This window comes from Thamnophis sirtalis, unplaced genomic scaffold, assembly GCF_051295495.1.
Source record: "Thamnophis sirtalis isolate CommonGarterSnake01/CBP01778 unplaced genomic scaffold, rThaSir2_p1.2 scaffold_11, whole genome shotgun sequence".
In the NCBI taxonomy this organism is placed as follows: domain Eukaryota; kingdom Metazoa; phylum Chordata; class Lepidosauria; order Squamata; family Natricidae; genus Thamnophis; species Thamnophis sirtalis.
In genome coordinates, this window is record NW_028261391.1 from 64,272,255 (window position 1) to 64,298,461 (window position 26,207).

Below are 26,207 nucleotides of genomic sequence, written 5' to 3' on the forward strand. Positions count from 1 at the left end.
TTGCAAAGAAATTAAATTAGCAGTTTAGATGGTCACTGAAGAGCAAGGAAATTACTTTTAGATGACTTTTATTCTGCTAAATCAGGGGGTTTTCAAATGTTGCGATGTTTGCCCACTAAAACATTAATTTGCCTCTCCCTCCTATTGATGGGTAGCATAGTGAGTTTGGTGCCATGATAGATAGATAGATAGATAGATAGATAGATAGATAGATAGATAGATAGATAGATAGATAGATAGATAGATAGATAGATAGATAGATAGAAGTTTATTTATATGCCGCCCTTTTCCCTGGGGGGACTCAGGGCGGCTCACAATCCAAGAGGGAGGGGGAGACAAACTTTTTAACATATAAGACAATACATAATTAAAAAACACAACATTCATACCATTCGGGCGGGTTACAGTCTTAGCCCCAGGCCTGACGGGATAGCCAGATTCTGAGGGCTGTGCGGAAGGTCTGGAGGGTGGTGAGGGTACGAATCTCCAAGGGGAGATCGTTCCATAGGGTCGGAGCTGCCACCGAGAAGGTCCTCTTCCGCGTAGTTGCCAGTCGGCATTGACCGGCAGATGGAACTCGGAGGAGGCCTAATCGATGAGATCTAATAGGTCGCGTGGAGGTAATTGGCAGTAGGCGGTCTCTCAAGTGATCTCTTCCCAAATCAGATGGGTACTTGACTTTCAATTTTCAGATAAAATGAGAGGCTTTTGATAAGCTAAGTATACAGGCAACTATACTCAGCTGTGTTAAAAAAAAATTGCAGATTCAGCTATAAGGTAGTCCTCAACTTACAAAAGTTCATTTATGACCATTTGAAGTTACAACAGCACTGAAAAAAACATGAACATTTTTACACGGGTAACCGTTGCAGCATTTTCATGGTCACGTAATCAAAATTCACATGCTTGGTAACTGACTTGTATTTATGACGGTTGCAGTGTCCTGGGGTCGTGTGATTTATTTTGCAACCCCCTGACAGGCAAAGTGAATGGAGGAGACCGATTCACTTAACAACCATTTTTACTAACTTCACAACTGTGGCAAGAAAGATCATAAAGTGGGGCAGAATTCACTGAACGTGTCTCACTTAGCAACGGAAATGTTGGGCTCAATCGTGGTCGTAAGTCAAGGACCACCGGGTCTTTCCATCTTGCTGGCAACTGCTGTGTAAATCTTTACATTTTCTGGAATTTATCTAAGTTACTCTTCTCCAACCTTGTGTTCTCCAGCTGAGTTGGATTCAGAATGCAAATGCATCAGGTCATATGATGCTCCCGTACTCTAAAATTACTCTGAGATATAGCTGCCATTCACTCTAATGCTGGTAGTATCATGCTAGTAGACGGGAAATCACCAGCTGTCAGCCTCTGCTTTGCTATCGCTTCGGCTGCCATGAAACGGGGAGGGAGGGCATGGTAATTGGGAGGGGTTACTCATTGTGCTGGAGGAAGGTTCTGGAGTTCACCGACTGATCGGACTACGCATGCGTGGGTGTTTCCCGCCAGGACTAACGGCACAGACATTCCATCTTCGTGATGCCTTTTGAAGTTATCTCACACCTGACACTTGCAAGAATTATGATTGGACTGGGACTGTGATGCCAAGGGGTGGGGAATGGGCTATTATATATATCAATCGCTTTCGCGCCTAAATATTCAGACTTCGCTACGCTTTGCCTTTAATCATTCTTAATTAGTAAAAGTACACTTGATTCCAAACATGGAGTCTCGTGGTCTTTCTTTCCTAATTAATTAATGGAGAGGAGCTGACACCAGCAGTGGTAACTAGATGTGCATCTGAGCCAAGACGGTTTACATGTTTAGAACAGGCATAAACCTTTGGGAAAGTTTTCTTCCAAAAATGCAGATTCCACATAAATGAAAGCATATTTTATTCTGGTCAGAAGGTAGGGACACTGCAAAAGACATGATTATCCAACTCAAGATCTGCTTCTTCCATCTTTTACTAATTATGTTTCAAGGCAAGGTAACTTCTGGGTAACTGAATCATCACTTATTGCATTGTCCCATGGTGACTCAACTCCAGTGGACAACAGTTGGATTGATCTACCATATTTTTGGACTATAAGATGCACCTTTCCCCCCCTAAAAGAGCATGGAAATGTTGGTGCGTCTTATATAAAGAATACAGCCATTTTTGGCCTCCCGAAGCCCCACCCCTGCATCCCATTTTTGTGAAACATGGGCCGTTTTTCACAAAACCTCAGGCATTTTCCCCTTCCTCCAGCCCTGCTGAAGCCTGCAGAATGCTCCTGGGGGCTGGAGAAAGGGGGAAAAAGCCTCTGTTTTTGCAAAAAATGGCCCATTTTTTTTGCAAAAATTGGGGGATTTTCCCCTTCCCCCCAGCCCTGCTGAAGTCTGCAGAATACTCCTGGGGGGCGGGGAAGGACAAAAACCTTTTTTTTCTGACTTACCTCTTTGAAATCTTGGTGCGCCTTATACACCAATGCATCTTATAGTCTGAAAAATACAGTGATTTGCCTAGGAGAATCTGCTAATAATGGAAGGAAGCAAAAAGTGTAGACAAAACACCCCCTATCCAGTTCCCTTCCACTATTTGATTGGTTGACTGTACCTTGGACTCAGTGTTGACTTCTAGTCACTGTGTGCATGGCCAGCGTGACACACATCCAGCCTGCGGGATACGTGTTTGACACCCCCATTATATACAGCAAATGCTTTACTGTAATTCTAACATTATACTAGTATTCTGCCATCGTAATGCTTCTTTTGGCAGTTCTGAACATTTTTCTGCACAGCAGGGGTGGGTTTCAACTGGTTTGCGGCAGTCCCCGCGAACCGGTTGGTCGGCGAACCTGGAAGTAAGTAACTTCCTGGAACGGTGAAGGGCCCACCCGCCCACTCTCCTTACCGGTCTTTGAAGGCTTCTGCGCTTCCACGCAGGCGCATGGCACATACAGAGCCTGCATGATTCTCCGCGAGCAGCTGGATGGCACATACAGCACCTGCGCGATTCTCTGCGAGCAGCTGGAGCATCGCGCAGGCGCTAAGACGCATGCATGAACTGCACGTGTGCACGAGGAGGCCACTGGCCCCGTTCCAACCGAACCGGTTGAAACAGGATTAGCAACCCACCACTACTGCACAGTAATAGTTAAGTTTAAAAAGAATATGCTTCATCTCATTACAGGTAGTCTTTGACTTACGACCATAATTGAGCCCAAAATTTATGTTGCTGAGAAATTTGTTAAGTTAGTTTTGGTCCATTTTGCGACTTTTTTTATCACATTTATTTGACTGAATCACAGCAATTGTGAAATTAGTAACACGGTTGATAAACAAACCTGATTTTCCCATTAACTTTGCTTGTCAGAAAGTTGCAAAAGGTGATCACAACACTACAACCGTCATAAAAGTGAGTCAAGCATCCAAATGTAAATTATATGACCATGGAGATGCTGCAATGATCATAAGTGTGAAAAATGGTCATAAGTCACTTTTTCCAGTGTCATAACTTCAAACAGTCACTGAACAAACTGTTGTAAATTAAGGACTACCTGTATAATTTTATGGAGGACTTGCTTGAATCTCCTTGTGCTTTGAGCTAACGTGACCAATTTAAAAATATGTTAAATAATGAATATACCGTATTTATCGGCGTATAACACGCAGTTTTAAAACTAAAATTGCAAGCTTAAACCCTGCCTGCGTGTTATACGCCGATACTGCGTGTTATACGCCGATAAATACGGTATTTTGTACGCCGGGTCCACTGTTCCCTCTAAGGTGCGCGGCCGCGCACATGGCAAGAAACCCCCGCGCAGAGGTTTCTAACTCCCGCGCAGAGGTTTCTTTCAAAGCAAACGTGGGGAAGTCCTTTGCAGGCAGCTAGAACTGGCTGGCTGCAAAGGACCTCCCCAAACTTGTTTCAGCGGCAGCTCTCAGCCTGGCGGCAGCGTCACACAGACTGTGGAAGGAGGGGGAGGAGGAGGGAACCAAAGAGAGCTTTTACCGAGTCTGCGCCCCACAGCCAGGACCGTCCTGGCGCCTCCAGCCGCGTTTCTTCCCCGCAAAGCCCTTCGGGCAACCCGAGAGTTCCGCTTGACGCCAGAAGGGCTTTGCAGGAAGAAACGCGGCGTTTCTTCCTGCAAAGCCCTTCTGGCGTCAAGCAGAACTCTCGGGTTGCCCGAAGGGCTTTGCGGGGAAGAAACGCGGCTGGAGGGGCGCAAGGACGGTCCTGGCTGTGGGGTGCAGACTCGGTAAAAGCTCTCTTTGGTTCCCTCCTCCTCCTCCTTCTTTCTGGAGCCCCTTCCTCAAAGATTTGGTACCAAAGCAATGGCGGTGAGGAAGTTGTGTCTTTTGGATTTTGCACTGTTGTCTTTTCAATGGTTCTCAGACTGGTTGAACCTTTAGCAGCTGGGGTGATATTCTTTACTGTTAAGGTTACAATTGGATGTGTTGGACAAATCTTAAAAGATGAAACTTTTATTAAAACGTTTGACTTAACTAAAAACGTCTTCCTTTTTCTTCTTCTTCTTAAATATGATTTATTTATTTATTTTTACTTCAGAAGTTTGATGACCGTTGTACAAACTAATCCAACCTAAATGTAGAGGAGGAGAAGAAGGGGGGGGATTTAAAAAGAGCAGAGGAAAAAGAAAAGAAAGCATGAAGAAAACATAAAGAAAGGGATGGGAGGGAGGGAAGGAAGGAAGGCACTTTATGTTGAAACAGAAAATATTATATAAGGAAGAAAATGGAAATAACTTTTTGCTCAAAGAGGTGTTTTTTCATTTCATATTTGCCTTTTAAGAGGAGTTAATGTTATAATTCATGTTCTAATGTTATAAATTTTAATCCAACATTAAGTTCCGAGCTTCCAAGTCATTTATTTTTAATGAAAAAAATTTTTACTCAAATTTTTGTGTTAAAATGGGGGATGCGTGTTATACGCCGGTGCGTGTTATACGCCGATAAATACGGTATTCAGAATACAGATATACTCCTGCAACTGAAGAGGCACAATTTTTCAGCAGCTGAATATATTTAACAATGGCATAATACAAGGGGAAAAAAAATAGAGCTGAGTAGCAGTTACAGAATCAGAAAAGCTTTATTTACACAGAGTAACAAGTAAATTCCTGAGACTGCGCTGTTCTATAGTGCAATAAAGTCATTTGAGAGAGTACAAATCAGCAGTTTTCTTAATTTTTCATGTCAGGGAACAGTCTTCACCAACATTAGATTTTGAACAAACACCAACTACAGAGCTGACTTCGTATACATGTCAATATGTTTGCATCTGTGCAATTACCATGAACAAAAAGACACATACATACATGTGTACGTGTGCACACCCACGCATACCCACACACTCTTGGAACTAAACATCCCTAGACTTCATGGATTTTCAAAGGCTGTTTGGCCATCATCATGTTCTGATTCATTAGTTCTTTAGACACTGAAAATATAAAATTCTGAAAAAAGACTGCTATCATTCTAAAAATATTTTCTAGCCCTGTTTCAACAAGGAGTATCTAAAATGTATTTATTATACAATTATTATTGGGCCAAAGAAACTATGCTACTTGTGGAAAGTTAACAGTAAGATCTAGAAATATGTTCCATTTCATCTTATTTTCTTTCAGTGTGTCATTAAATATAAACTTTCGTGAAAACCAGTTCTAAATAGCCATGACTGTAGATCTACAATACATTCCCTATAAGAACATTCATCAGTGCTAATAGGACAAAACCCTTCCCTAAAAGTTGCATTTAAAAACTTTTTGTTTTTTTTAAAAAAGGGAAAATGATTGACATTTATTGCTGTTGTCGTTACATTTCCACAGTACAGATTGATCCGTGTGCCAACTAAGATGTTGTCCGTCTCCCTGTTGATTTGAATGTGTACTGCTTGGCAAATAAAAATATTTGTTGCGATGGTAGTAAATGTTCACCAAAAAAAAGAAGTCAATATACCTGATCAAAACCTGCTACCGAACCTAGTTCCAGTAAATGGTTCCACCACAAAACCATGTTCGACTAAAGTGCGCTCGACGAAACCGCGTAGCTGACGTCATCACAGGGCGACAACAGCACAGAGACAGAAGCACGCTGTAAACGCTAAACCTAAAATTAACCCCTAAACCTAAACCTAACCCCCCTGAACCTAATCCTAAACCTAACTCTAAACCTAACCCTAAACCTAATCCTAACCCTTAACCTAACCCTAACCCTAACCCTAACCCTTAACCTAACCCTAACCCTAACCCTAACCCTAACCCTTACCTTGAATTGAATCGGCTTGCTGTTGTCGCCCTGTTGATGACATCAGCGACGCGGTTTAATCGGGCGCGCTTTAGTCGAGCGCGGTTTTGTCGTGCCACGCCAGTAAACTAACCAATCCGGCAGGAGCATAGGATCCCCAGTAGAGGAATCCAAAGGATTTTTTTTTTCCAGTGGATATGACCAAGCATAGATGCAGCTGAACATCAATATCTTTTTTTGAACAGCACCCCTGTATGTTATCATCAAAAGTATTTTCCGTAAACATAAACTTATATTTCAGATGTCTACATTTTGTGTCAATGTACATATATGCACATACGTCTCCCTCTATATATACACCCATACATACGTATACACACATATCCTTACATCCCATAACATTTTGCTTCTATTAAAAAAAAAAAAGTAAGGCTTTAAAGACTCGGTTTTAATACATAAATCATACAACACCACCAAAACCCAATGCAATCCAATGAAACGCCACCTGGGATTAATCTTAGGCAAACGCTATATTGTTAAGTATGCAGATGTGTTCACCGTAAGGCCATTTGCTAGTGAAGCATCATTGCTAAGGCAAAAAAAGTTTGCAGCTATATAAATTAAGCTACAGCTAGGCGAGTTGGGTAGTGATCCTGGGGGGGGGGGCGCACTTTCCTACTCTGTGTACTTAGCTTCTCATGGCTTGTAGCCCTTTTTGTTTTTAGAAAGCCCTTATGCATGAAAACCCCAAATAAGAAAAGGCTGCCTCTACAGCACTAAAGACAAAGCAAACTCTCATTAATCAAGATGTATGTTAAGTAAAAGCGGATAACACTATCTCAAAAAAGCATAAGGTTAATGGCATAAGATGTACTCTCTTGTTGGCAAGCCCACATCAAAATGCTATGATTAGCAATCATTAATTCCAAGTGAAAATGTGATAGCAAAGAACATGCTATGTTTGTGCACGGCAGACGGGGGTAACCATTTCTCTGAGGATAGGACATGTTTAGTTAAAAAAAAAAAAATCAATGTAATTCAAGTTGGTGGGGAGAATTTTGACCGAACCATGCAATATAATGGAAAATAAATCCAGTGGGTTGGATCCAGATTAAATGAAATGAAGATACCACTTACTGAAATTAATGAGTCTTCGGTAACTTACCGCACAACCCTACACATTTACTCAGAAGTAAGTCACACCAAACTCAGTTACTTTGATGTAAATATATATATATATATATACAACTACAATCATGATATGGATCTGATCCAAAAATTGCAATTATTTTAACAGTACCACAGCTCAATGCAGCGTGTTATATTTGCACAGCGTGCTATTTTTTTTCCCAAAAGAAAAAAACAGGAACAGAAATATGGATCAATGTGCCATATGCGACATTGTTAATAGCCTAAGTAATGATCCATTTGAGTGCTTGTTCCATTATGCCATGGTAGGAATTTTCAAGCATTGCTCAACAGATCTCTGATGGTACACATGTATAGCCTGAATATCAAATCTATTATTCAAAGTTTGCATTGACAACGCTCTTTGGGTAAGCCATAAGCCACCTGATTGGCTGTCCAGATGTTATACAACCAAAACCTATATCTAATAACATGATATGCGTACTTGCACATCACGCCCTACAGGCTGCACTTTGTTCATATCAATAATTAAAGATGATTCATTTGCCATTATGATTTTTGCTCATAGTGACATCCAGTTGATAAACAACAGGCTTCGTTTGTCAGCATGGATGTATTTAATTATTGGATATCCCTTGAACAAAGGCAAATTTTATAGCACCATTTGACTCTGGTGCTGTCCTCAGCAACTTGTATGGTTAAAAATGATATATTTTATTATTTCTCCTTTATCACAAAATACTGTATTTTCCAACCTCTCTGCCATTCATTTCACCTCCTCTTTCTCCAGGTTCTTCCATGTAGGAAGAAATCCTCAAGAAGAAAATATGATTTCCTTGGAGTGGTGTTGCGAAGGGCTTTGTGTTCAGGCTGCAGAAGCTCCTGTCCCTAAAGCAGCACACTAAACTATCTTAACACTTTTGTAGCGCAGCAAACTTCAGGAAAAAGAAAAACACAATTTTCTTTTCGGTGTCCGTAATCGCCAAGCATCTTCCTCCCAGTGTGCCTTAGAAAAGGTCTCAAACTTGCGGCCCGCAGGTCAAAATGCATCACGCGCTGCCCACGCCCTCCCTTATTTTAGCGAAGGGGGGGGAGAAGTCGTGATACGCCACGTGACGACAACGTGACCCTGTGAGTTTGACACCCCTGCCGTATAAGCTTTCTTTTGATCAGGAAGGATCAACTTTAGCAGTACTAATGGAGCCTGAAGTCTGAAAGTGGGTAATTTTGCCTTGCGGGGAAAATGGTAATCTTAACTTTCAGATGATCAATATCAACTCAAAGCTGGGATTTGTTTTAGAGTTAGCTAGACACATACACACCAACCACTGTTTTATCCTTACACCAAAAACGGATGGAAGGACTGGAATATATCTTTTTGTGGGGCAAAAAAACCCCCAAGAGCTACAGGAATTACAGAATGTTGGTATAAGTACAATTTTTAGGAGCTCGGTGCCCATGACGAATCCAGACACATTTACCTGGAGCAGTGGAATTGATACTATTGCCAAGGTAAGAGATTTTCTCTGAGCGCCTAACATTCAGTGTTCATAATAACATTGCTACATAATTACAGCCACTATCATTACCTGATAATATTGATGGGGAAGGGACAAAAGTTTTACAAGAGAGAGAGAGACAGAAGGAAGACTTCCAGATCTGTCGTGATCCTGATAACCCAGTGAGATCTAAAATTAATCAATTCAGACCAAATTATCATAACAAAACAAACCCCAATTCCAACTCAAATCTATGAAAACTTGCCCCTTGTAACTTTTCTATGTTAACACAGATTTTGCAAGCATGAAAATGGAGCCTTTTCATAAGGACCAACAAGTTACTCCGTGGCACCAAAATGTAAATAGATATTCCAGCTTAGTACTATTTTTATTTTCACTTGCCTATCTGTTACTGCGCATACACACATCCACATATGGCTTATACGTCACATAAGCTTCAGAGGGAAAATAATAAAAAATGAACATGTGAAGAAATAAAGCTTACTATGAAAGTTTAAATGAGGAATTGTAAAGCTTTAGCTTAGATGAGATCTTCTGTGATTTTTAGATGCCGTTCGGATTAATGCCATTATGGGAAAAGTTAAAACTAGGATACCCTTTTAAAGAAATAACCTCTTGTTTTTCCTTTCATAAACTGGATTTCATTCATAACTGAATAACTTGATTGTGTCATTGCGTGCTAAATTATCATGGTTGGATGTCCAGCGTAAGGAGTTAAGAGGTGGAAGATAAACTATTGGAGTGTCAAGTGAATATTAGGATCTCAAAACAGCATTTTGTATTACTTTTGTTATAGCAAAAACCCCAAGCCTTTGCCACCCACATAATTTAAACTAAGCCTGTTGTGAATTCATGGGATTATAATCACAATGTATTAGAGGATACTCAAGTGAGAAAGGCTATTTTAAAATATGCATTGAACATCATGGTGGTTAAACACATGTTCCAGCAATATAATGGAAAAATCAACTGAATAGTTGCGGTCTAAAACTCTTCTCATTATCTATTGTGACTCATCTGTCCCTGTTTATATAGCTATGTGATCAAGTTTCCTTAGAATGAAATATAAAATGCATAAGGAAAACTGAATTCCATTCTCCTTCATAATGTATCTTGAAACCACTGTTTCATAATCTGCAAACTATGATCTATGCTTGCCAACCAAATAACAATTGTAAGGAATAGGTTGATCGTGGATTATAATCTTATTTTAGAAGAGAAATGCAAACACTATTTTTGGCAATTTGCATCCTTTGACAATGAAGGCTTGTTTTGCCTTTACTAAAGCATGGCTTGGTGTTGCAATTGAATAAAACCTTCTGTTACTTTAGATATCTTGACAATCAAGTCAAAACTGCACCAAGTTTAGACGAGGACATTTCTGTCACATTGGTGTGAAGATTTACTTAGCATGGCTGTGGTTTCCTGGGTTTTTATGCTGAGCGCAAAGTTTAGCCTCCTGAATATCAAGACTTATTTTACAAAAGCCACACCACATGCACGCACACACACACACACCTGTGCACATTCATTTGTTTCTAGAAATAAACTAGATGTACTTTGAAGAAAAACAGAATCCGGAGCTGTGGCTGAGCAGAATTTCCAGTGTTTGGAAACAGAAGCCTGGTTCTGCTTGATTATTTGCACCGTCTTTGGAAGATGCATATTAAATTGGCTAGTGAATTTGGGGATGCTACATGTAATATGATTTAATACATTGCAGAACTGAAAGCCGAGAATGAGGCTAGCAAAATCAGGGTGGGCATCAAACGAAAGGGTGAGAAAAATCTATAAATAACCACAACAGGAAGTGAGTGATGACATCTTTCTCACAGGACTTAATGTAACTATCATAAGTCAGGCGGTGTAAACTGCTTCTGCAGTGAAACACTAAACCATCATAAAGTCAAAGCAAACCAATCCTAAAATAAAACAGAGCTATTTGCCCCAGACAAGAATTTCTCAACCTCAGCAATTTGAAGATGCATGGACTTCAATCCCAGTACGGTGGATGGGAAAGTCTTCTTTAAATTAAACATTAATCAAGACTTTTGGGGGGGTATTAAAAAGGAAGGGGAATATAAGGAAACTAGTGGAGGTATCTTTTAGAATCTAAAGCTAGGCTTGCCAATGCTCACATACAGCAGGGTCCGATGTGACATAAGTCAATGGAAATGCTGAATGATGCACTCAATTTTTCCTTTTCCTTTTTGACAATAATACACTTTTCAAGATTTGGTTGTATTTTGTACTAGGTTTAATTTCTTCTACGGCAAATTAAGGAAACAGGGAAGTGGGGTTTCTGTTGGATGTCTTTTATTTTTCTCTTCGTTATTATATTCATGCTTATCTCCCATAGTAGCAGTGGCAGAAAGTGTCATCTGTAATCTGACATGTGCCATGTGGGCTCAAACTATTGGGCTATTGCTGTTCACCTAAGATAGAAGTAACACAATGCTGTATATAGTCTATATTATTTCTATTTTTTCACTTGATGAAAATACCTAAATACTGAGTGATGGCTGAAAAACGAGATTTATCTTTAATTTTTTTTTCTACTGATGAATGTGATAGACTATATATCAAGGACGAGAAATGGTGCAAAATGCAGGTTTAAGAGACTTCACCCCGGATAAGAGCCATGATCCCTTTTCAGATGCCAACAACTAAATTATCTCTCTCTCCCCCATATTAAACCATATACCTGAAATCAGCAGTTCGTCACAGGTTATAGTATCACCAATTTAATTTCATTATTCCTTGAGATTTCACTAAAATATCAAGAGTGCAAAAATGTTCTCAATATTTTTACTTTTCTAGACAAAGCCTCTGCCCTCTTCTTGCTGGTAAGTTAATAGCAACCATGAACTAGCAGTCAAAGAGTGCATCCAACCCATTAAATCTGGTCCAGGTGAAGATGAGGAAGAGCGCATTGCGAATGATACCTGTATGTTTGATTTGTATCAGGAGGCCTCTTAATAAGCACAGATCTCTTTTACTAATATGGATGAAAATCCACTGTGCTTTCTTTTCATATTATTGGTGTTTGTGTGTGTGTGTGTGTGTGTTTAGTAAATCATAACAAACCACTGTGATTCTTGGAATTATGACTTTACATAGAGCATGAGAAATTTGATTTGTGAGATTCTGTAAGATCTATGAATAGGTGATCTAAAAAGAAAGACAGAAAATGAATTCAAATCATAATGCTAATCTCCACTTTTTGCTCCTTTGATAAGGATAGCGGAGGTGCAATTTATATCAGCCAACAGCAAAAAAAAAAAAAAAAAAAAAAGCTTATTTATATTACCAAATGCCGTTCCCATCAAGAGATGGACCTGTTGACTCTCTAGGCGGCAAATTAACCTACTTTGAAGAAGAAAAAAAAATGACCAGGAATTTTTGGTCTTTCCTTTCAAGTTTTGATACATCCACAGAGCTTTTTCGTTTAAATACGTTGATGTTAACATTGGGAGTTTTCCCTATGAAGAGCTACAGTAGTTCTAATAAGTTCCCCCCAAAAAAGCTAAACACATTTTGGCGAAGCTTTTTGTACTGGTTGACCTGCCAAGGAGAGGGGAAAATGTGGAATTTTCTCCTCTGGTTTGCGTTAACATGTGTGAGTTTGCCACTGCTAAAAGCCTTGGTGCAGGCAAAACCTTCCCCCCTTAGTGCTCTCAGTTGTTTTCTATTTGCTCAATATCTAATTCACCCCCCAACTGAAAGATGTTATCCCCACCAGTCCCACTGTTCCTCCATGAGGAGTGCTCAACTTCTTTCCTACTATTCTCATCTTCTGTCGCACAGAAATCTGAGTCTTCGTAGGAGAAGTCTTCTTCCTGGCTAGGGTGATGTTCTTCTGAATTTGAGTGAGGCTCTGGCACAGGGGTGCAGGCTGGTGTCCGGCCAGGCATGACGTCCACGTTGGGGGCCCATGAGTTATTGCTGCTGGTGCCAAGGGAGAACTGGTTCTGCTGAGGGCAGTCATCAACCGTGGTGCTAAGACTGTTGAAAGTTTGACAGTTCTGCAAAAAGATAAAAGGAAGAAGGCGACTGAATGTGCAGCAATCAATACATAGCAATAGCAGTTAGACTTATATACCGCTTCATAGGGCTTTCAGCCCTCTCTAAGCGGTTTACAGAGTCAGCATATTGCCCCCAACCACAATCCGGGTCCTCATTTTACCCACCTCGGAAGGATGGAAGGCTGAGTCAACCTTGAGCCGGTGAGATTTGAACAGCCGAACTGCAGAACTGCAGTCAGCTGAAGTAGCCTGCAGTGCTGCACTCTAACCACTGCGCCACCTCGGCTCACTGATATACATGAACACAAGTATTTCCCTCTTAGGATTCCATTATTTATTCTATTGCATCGTCATCTTATCATTTTAGGATGACTTTCCAAAGCTTAAATAAGATTTTTTTTTTAATTCACTGCCATAAAGAAATACGTACAAAACATGAGTGGTGCCAAGAAACCAGCCTTATCCCAAGAATATGAACAGTGAGAGATGTTAATTACATTTTATTGAAATTTTAGCAGACCTGATTAAAATTGATTGTGCATACTCCCCGCAGGAGTGGTTGAGGCTTTATATACCAGTGGTTCTCAACCTGTGGGTCGGGACCCCTTTGGGGGGGTGTCGAACGACCCTTTCACAAGGGTCGCCTAAGACCATCAGAAAACACACATCTTAGGAACAGAGACACCAATGTTATGGTTGGGGGTCACCACAACATGAGGAACTTGTCAGCCTCTGCTTCGCTGCTGCTTTTCGGCTGCCATTGAAACGGGGAGGGGGGCATGGTATTTGGGAGGGGACTCATTATGTGCTGGAGGATTGTTATTAGAAGCTGTCCTGACCATCTATCTGCACATGTGGAAGAAGGGAGTTTCCCGCCAAGGCCAACTGTCCAGCATTCCACCCTGATGATGCTTTTTGAAGACATCTCCCACCTGACGGTTGGGTGAATTATTATTGGACTATAAAATGGGGTGCCAAGGGGAGGGGATTGAATTATACATGATATCCATTGCTTTCACGCGCCAATTTACTCAGACTCAGCTTTGCTTTGCTACTCATCGTTTGTAATTAGTAAAAGTACACTTAATTCTAAGCGTGGAGTTGAGTGGTTTCTTTCTTGATTATTAAACGAAGGAGCACCTTAAAGGGTCACGGCATTGGGAAGGTTGAGAACCACTGCTTTATGCTATGCTATGCTTTGCTATCCTATGCTATTATATATTAGAATATATTAATAATTAATATATTGATATATGTTAATAATAATATATAGTATAATATATTATAGTATATTATATTAGTATATTATTATTATAGTATAAACTGCCCAAAGAGCTGCTGATTCTGTTCTACAGAGGAATTATTGAGTCTGTCATCTGCAATTCTCCAATTCTCCAATTGTCTGGTTCGTTTCTGCAACCCAACAATTGGAGAATTGGAGTGCAGATGACAGACACAGACTTCAATGGATAATTAGAACTGCAGAAAAAGCAATTACTACCAACCTCCCTTCCATCAAAGACCTGTATACTGCATAGGTCAAAAAGAGGGCTGTGAAAATAACTACAGACCCTTCACATCCTGGACATAAATTTTTTCAACTCCTACCCTCAAAACGACACAATACAGTGCTGCACACCAGAACAACTAGACACAAGGACAGTTTTCCCCCCCGAATGCCATCACTCTGCTAAACAACTATCCACAACACTGTGATATTACCTAATAAGACTGTATTACTATTATTCTTCTCTTTCTTCCTAGTACCTATCTCTTCCCACTTAACCATGTTGCTTGTATCTTTAAAATTTATATTGTTTTACTTGTTTCCTAGTATAATTTGATTGCTTACTAGTTACCTGTTCTGACCCCCCTTCTTCGCTCGTTCACAGACGACAGTCAGACAGAACTTCAAAGGAAATAACTTTATCAGTCCTGGCTCAAGCTGACTGCGAGCCCAAAAATAAACGTAGATAAAGTCTCTGGCAAAAAGGTACACAGCAAAAGCAAAAACAAAAAGCTCTTACAGCAAAACCAGGTTTACAGAAAGAAAGCAAAATCACTTATCCAAGTGCCTCTTCGAATCAGGGTTACAAAAAGCAAATCACTTATCCAAGTGCCTCTCAAGAACAACAAACCATGACCGATGAACGACGAACCACGAACGAACGTTGACTTCTGCCACTAAGGCGTGGCACCATCCGTCTTTTATCTGCAGAAGACGACACTAACGAGCAACAGCTGCTCATTATTCCTGCATCCCGACGCAACTCACAGCAAGCTTCTGCTGAGTCACAAGAGTTACCTATGACTTTCACTAAATGTTGTATTTTATGATTCTTGATGAATATATTCTATTTTATTTTTCTTTATGTACACTGAGAGCATCTGCACCAAAGACAAATTACTTGTGTGTCTAATCACACTTGGTCAATAAAGAATTCAATTATATTCTATTCTATTTGTAGTATAAAACTACTGCAGGGAGTATACGCAATCGAAGTATAAAGCCTAATTCTAGACTTCAATGAAAAGATTTTATTGCATGATTCTTAAGACTGCAATCTTTAGGTCATAGGAGAGGTCAAGATTTCCCATCTCCCAAACACAGGAACTAGATCTGAACTTCAGAGGAGGAAGAACATGATCAAGTTCGCCTGGTGCGCCAGTTGCGACCCTACCTGAACCGGGAGGCCCTCACAACAGTCACTCGGGCCCTTGTGACCTCTAGGCTGGAATACTGCAATGTGCTCTACATGGGGCTGCCCTTGAAGAGCATCCGGCGACTTCAGCTAGTCCAGAACGCAGCCGCGCGAGTGATTGTGGGTGCACCTCGGTTCGCCCACATAACACCTATCCTCCGCGAGCTGCGCTGGCTACCTGTTGATCTCCGGGTGCGCTTCAAGGTGCTACTTGTCACTCATAAAGCCCTCCATGGTAGTGGATCTGCGTACTTGAGAGACCGCCTCCTGCCAATTACCTCCCTGCGACCAATTAGATCGCATAGATTAGGCCTCCTCCGAGTTCCATCTGCCAGTCAGTGCCGACTGGCAACCACACGGAGGAGAGCCTTTTCAGTAGTAGCTCCGACCCTTTGGAACGATCTCCCCGTGGAGATTCGTACCCTCACCACCGTCCAGACCTTCCGCACAGCCCTTAAGACCTGGCTATCCCGTCAGGCCTGGGGATAAAGATAATCTGTCCCCACCCGAATGATGAATGAATGTTGCTTACTATTTTATTTTATGTATTGTTCTACGTCTATTGTCTGTACCCCCCTTTCCTTATTTTATGTAAGCCGCCCTGAGTCCCCTCAGGGAAAAGGGCGGCCTATAAATACGAATAAAATACAAAAAATACAAAATACAAAAAGTTGCTTGTTCTCCCTGTTTGTCAGCCTCGAGAAACATTCAAGAACTTAAACAGAGGCCAGGTAGGGGCTGACATGAAATCTTTTAGACCCAAAAGACCGGAGATTTACTCTTCGGTTTGCAAAGAGGTAGGTAATTATTTTTAAAACATGGATTAAAATAAAACCATAGATCAGCTCTGCTTTCTTACTTTCCTTTGTTGTTTTTTTTCCTTTTTGGACCTGCAAGTAGTAAGATAGATGATTTAGCTCAAGTTATAGGAAAGGCTTAGAACCACTCATTAGAAACCATCTAGGGTTATGGATTAAATTCATGCATTGAGAAGATTACAGGGGCACAGATTTCTACTTCTGAATTGCTGTCATTCTGGTGTCCCGTCTTGTCCCGTCCCCCCACAAAAAAGGCTTCAATTCAATTCAATTTATTAGATTTATAGGCCGCCCAATCCCGGAGGACTCCGGGCAGCTTACAAAGAACAAGAGAAGAAAGCAAAATAAAATAAAAAATAATTTAAAAATTCCCCAACACGCATACATTCTGATCGGGGCTGGACCCTACATAATAAGGTCAACAGCCCCAGGCCTGCCGGAACAGCCAGATTTTTACAGCTTTTCTGACAGGCTTGACCTCTTTATAGAGTTACAAATCAGAAAGATCACATTTGCAAGCTTCCTTCCCCATCCTTGAAATCCACAAACCAAGTTTGCCCATACTGAAAGGTGTCAGACCTGGAAGCCATCTTTTTACCTTCTGGATTTCAGCCCTGCCACATTTTCTACTGTGGGAAAATGGGAGGGGGGATTATACAGAGTGTGGGTGATACGTAGCCATAACAACATTATTTCTCAGAAAGTCAAGGTCATCTGGCCCTCCAGCCATGATCAGGTGACTGGGAGGAATCTCCTGTTTTGGATGGTACCTGATTGGATCATGTGATGGACGTGTAGGTGCTGGGAAGGAACCTGAACTTTTTTGGGGGGGAGAGGAAACCTGGAAGCTTTCAGATTCGGGTTTTCCCAGATGTGTCGATATGACATCTCTAATAAAAAGAAACTTTAAGGAAATTCAAGCCTTGGGGTCTTCTTTTGTTGGGGGTGTTAAAACCCTGACAAAAGTTTTCCTAGAGTTTGGGGGAAAGGATGGCTCTGTTGGGAGGGAGGAATTGAGCCGAGGTGGCGCAGTGGTTAGGGTGCAGTACTGCAGGCCACTTCAGCTGACTGTTATCTGCAGTTCAGCGGTTCAAATCTCACCGGCTCAAGGTTGACTCAGCCTTCCATCCTTCCAAGGTAGGTGAAATGAGGACCCAGACTGTGGGGGCAATATGCTGACTCTGTAAACCACTTAGAGAGGGCTGAAAGCCCTATGAAGCGGTATATAAGTCTAATAAATAGATAGATAGATAGATAGATAGATAGATAGATAGATAGATAGATAGATAGATAGATAAATAGATAGATGACTTTGTTGCAGTTGTAAGCTTATTAGCAGAGGAAGCATTTGTTAATAATGAGGTCCCAGCAATCTGACTCGGGACTTTGCTTTCCAGTTACCTGGTAACTACCAAAAAAACATTTCGTTTGCAAACACTCCTGCAAATGAAGTGGCTTAGTTCTCCGAATGGCACTTTTCACTCCCCTCTGCTCAGAAAGCAATTGTGTCAACACCTGTTCTCTTGTGTGCCAGGATTAAAGGTGTATGCTATCTTGCACTGAAAGGGATCTTTTCAGTTTTTTAATTGCAGTTCTCTTGATTATAAGTCCATCCTTGGAGGAGCCCTCCCAAGATTTCGCGGGGCAGCCTTCCTTCGTCTCCTCTTTATGATAAATAAAATTCAGGAGCACCAAACACCTTTCTAAAACGTTCGTCGTTTGCGAGGCAGAGAAACCTAACTAATTAATTGGTTAGCCTGAACCATTGTATAATTGCTGTGGACTAGATGAGAGGGGGGAAGCGCAATTCTGCTGGAGCTTTTCGAAATCAAAACACAGCACTGCCTTTAAACAGCAATCCACCGGCCTTGCCAGTTTTATCCCGAGAAGCCCCAGGTGATGTTCTAAAGTTCGCAGAGACAAAAGATAATATCCCGCTGAATTCTGCACCCGTTTGCAAAATTCAAGTGACAAGCAGATGATTTGCTCATTCCTGGGGTGCTAAGCTCAAGGCCGGTTCCCAGACACAAGTTCGAACAGCTCGTGGTTTTATTGTAATTATCAAATATTAGGAGAGGGCAGGGCAGGTTTACTGATTTTTTTTTTTTGGGTAGGCCCTGAGTAAACATGAAGCTATGGGAACAGATCTTCTCTCCAAAAAAGCCAACAACACATCATCTCCAAAGACGAGAGATACCAAGTTAGGTAGCAAATAGCGTGACCCGTCAAAACCACGTTCCACAAAAGCGCGGTCGACGAAAGCGCGTATGTGACGTCATCACAGCGCGACGAAAAAGATCGAAAAATTGAAATGAAAATTAAATTACAGCAAGCCGATTCACATAAAGGTAAGGGTTAGGTTTAGGGTTAGGGTTAGGTTAAGGGTTAGGGTTAGGTTTAGAGCGTTAGCATTACATTTAGCGTTAGGTTAAGGGTTAGCGTTAGGTTTTTCGTTAGGTTAAGGGTTAGGTTTAGGTTTAGGTTTAGGGTTAGGTTAAGGGTTAGGCTTAGGGTTAGGTTTAGGGTTAGGTTTGGGGGGGTTAGGGTAAGGTTTTCGCTTTATTTTTACATTTTTCGATCTTTTTCGTCGCGCTGTGATGACGTCACATACGCGCTTTCGTCGACCGCGCTTTCGTCTACCGCGGTTTTGTGGTGGAACCAGCAAATAGTAGTTCCCATTGTAATTCTATTGTTTCAAGGTCATGCCACCTCTGAAAATATGTGCCCTGGGAACACACTGTGCAGCTGCTACCCACCTCAATCTCCCTTTTATAAGCCGTCTTGCAAAACAACTTCCCTGCATTGATGTGAGCCACCATCTAGCTCTTCTTCCTCCATCCATTGTTTCGTACTATAAAAAGTTGGTTGGAAATCTAGCAACAAGATGGAGCAAAGAGGGGGTTCTTGGTTGCACAGAGTGGGAGCAGGGCTTCCCTTTTAATGAATTTATTGCCGCAATAAAATACTGCCTTTAAATAAAGACATTCACATAATGACATGGGGGGGAGAAGATGTCTCAGCTTGTGAAAAGGGGAATGGAAATGAGGACTGGACTGATCAGAAGCCCAAACTGATGCATACTTTACTAGATTCTGGGTGACTCGGTCAACAAGGATTCCTGCTTCCAAACTGATTAACAAATGGCAGAGATTTAATTTATTTATTTTTAATTTTAATTTAATTAATTTAATAAAATTCGTATGCCGCCCAATCCCGTAGGACACTGGGCGGCTTACAGAAACAAGAGAAAAAAACATTTAAAAATTTAAGAATAAAAATACAGTTATTAAAATTACACACCATCCATTCTGTTTAGGTGGGGCTGGACACTGATCAACAGCCCCAGGCCTGCCGGAACAGCCAGGTTTTGGTGGCTTTTCGGAAGGCCGAGAGAGTGGAAAGGGTCCGGATCTCTACGGGTAGATCGTTCCACAGGGTCGGCGCAGCTACAGAGAAGGCCCTCCCCCGGGAAGCCGCCAGCCGGCATTGTCCGGCTGATGGCACCCGGAGGAGGCCCAACCTGTGGGATCTTGTTGGTCGTTGGGGGGCATATGGCAGGAGGCGGTCTCTCAGGTAGCCAGGTCCTAAACCATGTAGGGCTCTTGGGTAGCCAGGTCCTAAACCATGTAGGGATAACTGGTTTCCACCATATCATCACAACGTGTTTCAGAGACAAGAGAGATCAGGAGTGGAACATTTTGAATTCTGATGCTCCAAAAAAAAAGAAAAATTCTGAGCTTTAAGATCTTCAGTTCAGCGTGCACGTCTTTTGCACATGTTAGATCTTCTAGAATGCATTAAAAAAAAATAAAACTATTCCCCCCAAAATCTGAAATTTTCCCCTTCCTTGAAATAAGGAATCATCAATAACGTTACAAGGGATTAGAAAAAGATGAAGTGATACTCCAGGCGAGAGTCATTGTATACTGATTTAAGATATGGGATAATAACATGCGGTCTTTGATGTCCCATTCTGTATGGTTCTTCAGTGTAACAAGAGGCAGAAAATAGAGCTTGTTTCATTATGCAGAAAGAAGACTCCAAACACAGGGAAAATGTATCTGTGCCGAAGCTACTCAACTCCACAGCATCTGGATAAGGCAGCTGCAAAACCTGACCAGGCGCTCGCGGTTCCACCTACTGAAATCATAATGCAAGATGCCTTGAATGCTTCTCTCAAATCCACAGAATGTGTACTTGTTAAGATTCCTTAAAATTGGGTTTCATCATTGGGTAGGCACCCTAAAGTAGCTTGTTACAATTCCAGAAATGAAAAATCTAAATATAGGTAGTCCTTGACTCGTGACCCGACAAAAGGGCGAACGACAAAACCGCGCTCGACTAAACCACGTCGCAAAACCGCAACGTCATCAACAGCGCGGCAACAACAGCGTGGAGACAGAAGGGCGCTTTACAACAGCGGGTCGACAGAAAGCCGATTTAACTTAAGGTAAGGGTTAGATTTAGGGTTAGGTTTAGGGTTAGGTTTAGCGTTACGGTTAGGGTTAGGGTTAGCGTTATGTTTAGGGTTAGGTTTAGTTTTACAGCGCGCTTCTGTCGCCGCACTGTTGTCGGCGCGATTCAGTGCTCATTCATCGGAGTGCTTTAGAACACGCGATTTTGTCACCGCAGTTTAGTCGGGCGCGGTTTTGTCATTTGCCCTTTTGTCGGTGAACCCCTTGACTTACCACTACACAATTAAGCCCAACGTTTCTATTGCTAAGCGAGACAGTAGTTAAGTGAGTTTTGACCCATTTTATAACCTTTCCTGCCACAATTGTTAAGTGGGACTCTGCAGTTGTGAAGTTAGTAATGTGGTCGTTGAGTGAATGAATCTGCCTTCCCCCATTGACTTTGCTTGCCAGAAGGTCGCAAAAAGGGATCACATAACCCTGGGACAGTGTAACCGTCATAAATATGAGTTGCCAAGCGTCTGAATTTTGATCATGCGTGACCATGGGGATGCTGCAATGGTCATAAGTGTGAAAAATGGTCGTAAGTCACTTTTTCCAGGGCCCTTGTAACTCTGAACAAGTCACTAAACAAATTGTTGTAAGTTGAGGCTACTTGTATTGGATTTTTGGAGGAATCATGACGTGACCTGATTGGATCTCTATGGCTCTTATATGTACTTATCTGAGATAGAAATCACTATATAAGCTTGGTTGAATCGGGCAGCTATAGAAATTGAACGAATGAACAAACAATTCTTTTGCAAAAATCTGCAGTATACCCTCAGACCAATAAGATCACACAGGATGGGCCTCATCCTGGTACCTTCAGCGGGACAATGCCGGCTGGCGACGCCTAGGAGTAGGGCCTTCTCTGTTGCCGCTCTGGCCCTATGGAATGAGCTGCCCCCGGAGATCTGGTCCCTACCCACTCTCATGGCCTTCCGAAAAGCCATTAAAACCTGGCTTTTCCGGTAGGCCTGGGGCCGTTGACCCCTTGATGGTGGTCCAGCCCCGTCTGATTGGGTGTCTGTTGTGTTCCTTTTTACCTTGTTGTGTCCCATTGTTTTAATCATTCTTTTTAATTCTTTTTCATTTCTGTAAGCCGCCCGGAGTCCTCCGGGATTGGGCGGCACAGAAATTCAATAAATGAAATGAAATGAGATACCAAATGATCAACTTTAAAATGCTTCCGTAGATTTTTAACCAAATTAATTGGCTTGGGAGTTTTGTGGATAACTACTATAAGCTTTGCCCTTATATAATCTTATGGAGGAAAGCACAAAGACAGCTACAACTGAAACAGATGAAAGATCAAAGCTAGCAGCGTTTTTAGAGCCAGGGCAGAGATCAACATAGCTCAGATAAAAGAGAAGGTGACAATAAGCTATGAAGATAAGGTTATGATCTTTAATAGGTGCAATGCAAAGAAAGAAAACTTAATAGGCAACTCTAGACTTGTTTATTTTTAGTTACGGATAGCAAGCTTTACTCTAATTTGCATTAATGAAATCCATATCCAATAATTTACTTATTTTCTGATAGATGAAAAAGCTCCCCATGCGGAGATACAAGAGACAATTAAAGTAATAAAGACACCCAACAGTCAACATTTTAAAAGAAAGTATATACATATATTGCTATAAGCGTATAAAGGAGTACAAAGTAGAGCTTATTCAATCTGATTTTAAAATAATAACAACATAAATATAGAACTTTCAACCTTACCAAATCTCTAAAGGTGACGTTGCACGTTCTAGGCACAAATGCTTATATTTAAACATTATAAATCAGAGCTATCTTATCTAATTGTGTAATTCATCCATAATTTCATGGCAAGGGTCCTGATAGTATATTCCAAATTGCACCCAGTTTTGTCCAATTATGTGCATGCCAACCTCATCCCCTTAAATCTGGTGCTGTTTTTCACTGCATCTATAATGTTCCTCCTTCCCCATGCGTGACCCGTCAAAACCGCGTTCCACAAAAGCGCGGTCGACGAAATCGCGTATGTGATGTCATCACAGCGCGATGAAAAAGATCGAAAAATTGAAATAAAAATTAAATTACAGCAAGCCGATTCACATAAAGGTAAGCGTTAGGTTAAGGGTTAGGGTTAGGTTAAGGGTTAGGGTTACAGCGTTAGCGTTACGTTTAGCGTTAGGTTAAGGGTTAGCGTTAGGTTTTTCGTTAGGTTAAGGGTTAGGTTTAGGGTTAGGTTAAGGGTTAGGTTTAGGGTTAGGTTTGGGGGGGTTAGGGTAAGGTTTTCGCTTTATTTTTACATTTTTCGATCTTTTTCGTCGCGCTGTGATGACGTCACATGCGCGCTTTCATCGACCGCGATTTTGTCGTCCGCGGTTTTGTGGTGGAACCTCCCCATGTGCTACTGCCATGGGAAATAGCGAAGCTTCCATTATTACTGATCTTCTCTGGATTCGACACAAATGGAAAATGGGTTATTGGATAGCAAGAACAAAGGCTCCCGAAAGGAAGTTATGGTTACACTTTGATCCTCCTACTATATGAAAACAGGATTATCCTGTGATTATTAAGTTTTATTTCCCATGAAGTAGAAGCAGACACGTTCTGTTCATTATGTGATCCCAGATATTGGTACTTCAAGGAGTAAAGGGACCATCACAATGAGTAACACAGGCAGTCCTCAACTTCATTTAGTAACCGTTCAAAGCCACAACAGTATTGAAAAAAGTGAATGATGACTGTTTTTTCAATCATTTACCACCATTGCAACATCCTCAGGTCACGTGATCAAACTTTGGACGCTTGGCAACGGGTTCCTATTTATGACGGTTGCAGTGTCTCGGGGTCATGTGACTCTCCTTTTGTAACCTTCTGAGAAGCAAAGTCAATGCAGAAACCAGATTCACTTAACAACCCTGTTACTGAACAACTCTCTCACTTAACAACAGAAATCGGGAGCTCAACTCTAATCGTAAGTCGAGGTTTATCTGCAGTTTTCCATACTTTACAATCTGATGTCATGAATTTTCCATTTCCATTGGTTGGCACATTGCCAGGAAAACGTAGCAGAATCATTTCATCCAAACACAGGGTACCGTATTTTTCGGAGTATAAGACGCACCCCCCAAAAAAGAGGGTGAAAATCTGGGTGCGTCTTATACACTAAATACAGCATTTTTGGCCTACCGAAACCCCACCCTCTTTGCAAAAATGGATGTGCAGAGGATTTGGGACGCCTGCAAAGTGCTCCTGGGGGCTGGGGAGAGCAAAAATGAGCAAACAAAATGGGCCATTTTTGCTCCCCAGCCCCCGGGAGCACTCTACAAGCCTCCCAAAGTCTCTACATGCCCTCTTGCAAAAAAAACAGCCCATTTTTGTGAAAAATTGCCCCCCCTTTTTTTTGCTCCCCCTCCCAGCCCTCAGGAGCACTCTACAAGCCTCCCAAGCATCTCCATGGCCTGCAGATGGTTTGGGAGGCAAGAGTGCAAAAAACTTTTTTAAAAAAATTACCTCTTCAAAATCATGGTGCATCTTATACTCCGGTGCGTCTTATAGTCCGAAAAATACGGTAAATGTGACGGAAGGACAGGGAAAACTGGGAGACAGATATTCTAGCTGTAGCCTGGTATCTGCCACCATAGGTTAGCTAATCTTGATATAGACAGATGCAGAGAAAAATACCGCAGTGTAAGAGGGGAGAAAAAGTGTTGACACATCATCTATCAAAATGTGTCTCTACACAAAGATCTAGATTCCATGGTCTGTTTGCTTGGTCCAACATTCCTTAAATTCCAGAGCTGATTCTCAGCTGACTACTTGGGAATAAGCACTATATGTTTGGTCCTGAGAAAAAAAAAGGTTTGGTTTATCAGCATACCCAGGTCTAAGATTCTGCAAACATGCCTTGTCATGCCAATACAAGCCTTAGCTTGGCATCTCCTTATGTCATTAGTTTGAAAAGGCTGGGAATGTTATTTTTAAAAACCATGGTTTGGGGGAGTGGGTTTATATACATGTTTCAGCATGTATTTTTTTTTTATTTTTTAGCATTCTGAAACCAGGTTTTTCAAAGGGCTTTTGACTGAAGGACTAACTCACTAGGAGACTTAAAACGTTGGGTCTACAGCCAAACTTTCAATTGAATGCCCAGATTAAAATCAATTATGCTCAAGAAATTCAACACCAAAATAAACATTGCTTTTCTGATTATAAGGAAGGATATCTTCCCAGGCATACCTTTATACGACGTTCAAGAAAAAAAAGAAGGTAATGTTACTTGGATTGTTTTATTCAATCTTTTAAAAAGATAAAAACCATCACATTGAATGGTATAATGATTAGCCAAACACCTATAAGAAGTTCACAACACGATCATGGACACAATAGCACCCTCACAATCATTTCACTAAGCAACTGATATCAAGAGGCATTCTCCCTCCAATGTAAAAAGAAATGCACAATCATTTGGACCCAGTAATTAGCCTTATTTTCCATAAAACAGCTTATTCCTCTTTAATGCTGACCATGACAGCTGTCATTATTAGAACTTTGAAATAGTAAATGTATTAATATGCCTGCTGCATGAAGAAATACTTCTTTTAATCTCTGAATCTCTTTTTTCCCCTCTTTCCATGCAGTTTCACCACATACAGGTAGCCTTTGACTTACAACCATTTGTTTAGTGGCCGTTTGAAGTTACAAGGGACTGGAAAAAGTGACTTATGACAGTTACACATACAACATACTTACAATTGTTGCAACAATTGTTGTTGGTCATGTGATCAAAATTCAGATACTTGGCAACTGGCATGTATTTGTGACAGTTGCAGTGTCCCAGGGTCATGTGATCACTTGTTACGACATTCTGGCAAGCAAAATGAGCCGAGGTGGCGCAGTGGTTAGGGTGCAGTACTGCAGGCCACTTCAGCTGACTGTTATCTGCAGTTCAACGGTTCTAATCTCACCGGCTCAAGGTTGACTCAGCCTTCCATCCTTCCGAGGTGGGTGAAATGAGGACCCTTCTTTCTGTTCCCCGGTTTTTGTCAATATTGTATGTGAGAGTTTGGGGCCAGAAGGTATGGAATACCAAGCTCACACAATTAAATTTCTATAACGGCATTGTGATACTGGCACTTTTATTTTCCAAACTTTTCTTATATATTCTCAGCTTAAAAATGGCTTTTTCCATGTTACTTGCTCAGTGAGTCATTGTTTTAGCCAAGCAAGCTGTCAATGTTAATTAAATTTTAGTGTGATCTTGTAATCTTGTATGTGCTCTGCAAATGCAACAAATACTCCAATCAAGAAACTG

General features: G+C 41.3%; 1 protein-coding gene across 3 annotated transcripts in view; it reads right to left on the reverse strand.

Moving 5' to 3' along the window:
* Positions 1-5,076: 5,076 nt before the first annotated feature.
* FAM53B (family with sequence similarity 53 member B) overlaps positions 5,077-26,207 on the reverse strand; it is a 141,579-nt gene continuing 120,448 nt past the window's right edge. For all 3 annotated transcript variants that reach the window (XM_087725952.1, XM_087725953.1, XM_087725954.1), the window contains one exon: positions 5,077-12,943. In XM_087725952.1, coding sequence (XP_087582078.1) covers positions 12,596-12,943 — 348 coding nt within the window. In that variant the 3' untranslated portion in view covers positions 5,077-12,595. The remainder of the gene's footprint in view (positions 12,944-26,207) is intronic.